Source organism: Poecilia reticulata, linkage group LG6 (genome assembly GCF_000633615.1).
Source record: "Poecilia reticulata strain Guanapo linkage group LG6, Guppy_female_1.0+MT, whole genome shotgun sequence".
NCBI classification, from domain to species: domain Eukaryota; kingdom Metazoa; phylum Chordata; class Actinopteri; order Cyprinodontiformes; family Poeciliidae; genus Poecilia; species Poecilia reticulata.
This window is the reverse complement of record NC_024336.1, coordinates 3,233,532-3,235,412: the sequence shown is the minus strand read 5'-3', so window position 1 is coordinate 3,235,412 and position 1,881 is coordinate 3,233,532. Positions and strand designations below refer to the sequence as shown.

Genomic DNA, 1,881 nt, shown 5'->3' with positions numbered 1-1,881 from the left:
CCCCAGGCTACGAGACACAATGTGAGAGAAGAAGACAGCCGCAAATAAGAACCCGTCTCTGTATAATGCGCACATTGTCATATCGGTCAGCTGGATGACTGCTGCTTTTTTTCTTTTTTTTTATGTTTTTGGAGAAGAAGCTGGAGGACATTCTGGAATCTAACAAGTCCTCACAGATACGAAAAACAATGTCTTCTCTCTCCCGGGTTCTCATCCAGTCCGACTTTCTTTTCTTTCCCACTGCCTGTTGTGTTCTTAGGTTGTGTGTTGTTTTATTTAGTTTTATTGAATCCACGAACCAGGTGCATGAAGGGCACAAGATTTTACTATGAAATACTAACCCCGAAATGCAAACGTCTGTTGTAAATAACATTTCAAATTGCTAAGCTAAGTTAAAGATGCATTGATTTAGAATTGCTTTTAGTRCGTTGTAGTATTTTGTCATTTTTATGTTTCCACTAATGTTGTTACTTCATTTTGTTTTAGTTTCTTTCTTCATTTTTATCCCTGAGCTAAAATGRAGAGCACTTCGRTGCCGTCACTGTCGTAAAGTGCTATATAAATAAAATGTGATTGATTTTTCTTCTAAATATTTGACTCTCAGAGCCATTGAAGGCTCATTGACGTAACGTTTCACTTATATTTTTTTGCAGAACCGTCCTGCATGGTGAGGCTACTTTCCAAGGACTGGAAGGATCACGTCGAAGGCCTAAACACCAACGAGCTGCTGGGGGAGGTCAAAGGTGAGAACACAAAACATTCGAGATCCGAACTGTTCCTGAATGCAGCTGCTTCCATTTGCACAAAACTCAGAGAGATGTTTGTTTTTTTAAAACTAAAAGGTCAGGACGAATATTAAAAACAATTGTTCTTCAGTTAGAGGGATTCGGGTGTGGAATAATTGCTGTGTGGACTTAAAACTTGAAAGTTTTCTAAAAGAATGAAATGATTTGCTAAAGAAATGCAATGAGGTTTCATTATGGTTTCTTTTACGAGTTTGTCTAGAAACGTCTAATTTGTTGGAGATACGTTCTAGAAAATATACAGGAAAGATTCTGCTGCTTTGATTTTGATATAAAAAAATGAGGCTTCGGTCTACACTTTGTGTCCTTTATGTTCTTGCCATTTTAAATATTGTTTATTTCTGCACTAGTTTTTTGACATGAGCATGGAAATTATTGTTTATTTATAAAAGTCTGACAGGAAAACTATAAAACTTTTCAAACCAGCTACATCTAAAGCTCCACTTTTCTCCTTGGGCTCATTCAAACACAAGTAGTGTCATAATATGATCAATCAGCATGAGCAAAAAAAAAAAAAAAACCCTGTAAATAATACTAAAAAAAGAGCTATTTTCCCTAGGAATTGACTAAAAGTGCTATGCTTATCTCTTGAATGCGTGCACTTAGTTTGATCACATGAAAGCAGGAGCGTAAACGCCCGCCTGGTCTACCTACGGGTTATAATTGTATCTCTGGTTAAGGGTTGGGTTGGAGGGGAGAGGCGACACGAGCCCCCGGCTTTCTGTCCGCATCAGCAAATAGCCTTTATGGGGCTATAAATCGCAGCGACAAAAGTATTCTCGAGCTGGCTCTGGTATTCAGATGTAAAAATAGCGATGCTACGGCAGGATTCTTCTGCTGCAGTTTGATTTGGCAGCTGCAGCTTGAGAAAATCAAATGCTTGTCAGCATTTCATCACACAACAACAACGTGCATCACTGTATCACCGTCTCACTTTGCCTGGTAAATATAAACAGACAATCTCTTTCTCTCTCTGTTTCTCTCTGTCTTAAAAGTAGGGATTGAAGTTTTGAATTGAGTTCATTTCAGTTTCTGCAATTAATCAGTGGAAATGAGTCGCTTTTTAATCAAAAACTAT

General features: G+C 38.0%; 1 protein-coding gene across 4 annotated transcripts in view; it reads left to right on the top strand.

Moving 5' to 3' along the window:
• LOC103465716 (transcription factor SOX-6-like) overlaps window positions 1-1,881 on the top strand; it is a 154,491-nt gene that overhangs the window by 86,441 nt on the left and 66,169 nt on the right. For all 4 annotated transcript variants that reach the window (XM_008410809.2, XM_008410806.2, XM_008410807.2 and 1 more), the window contains one exon: window positions 654-743. In XM_008410809.2, the coding sequence (XP_008409031.1) occupies window positions 654-743 (90 nt within the window). The remainder of the gene's footprint in view (window positions 1-653; window positions 744-1,881) is intronic.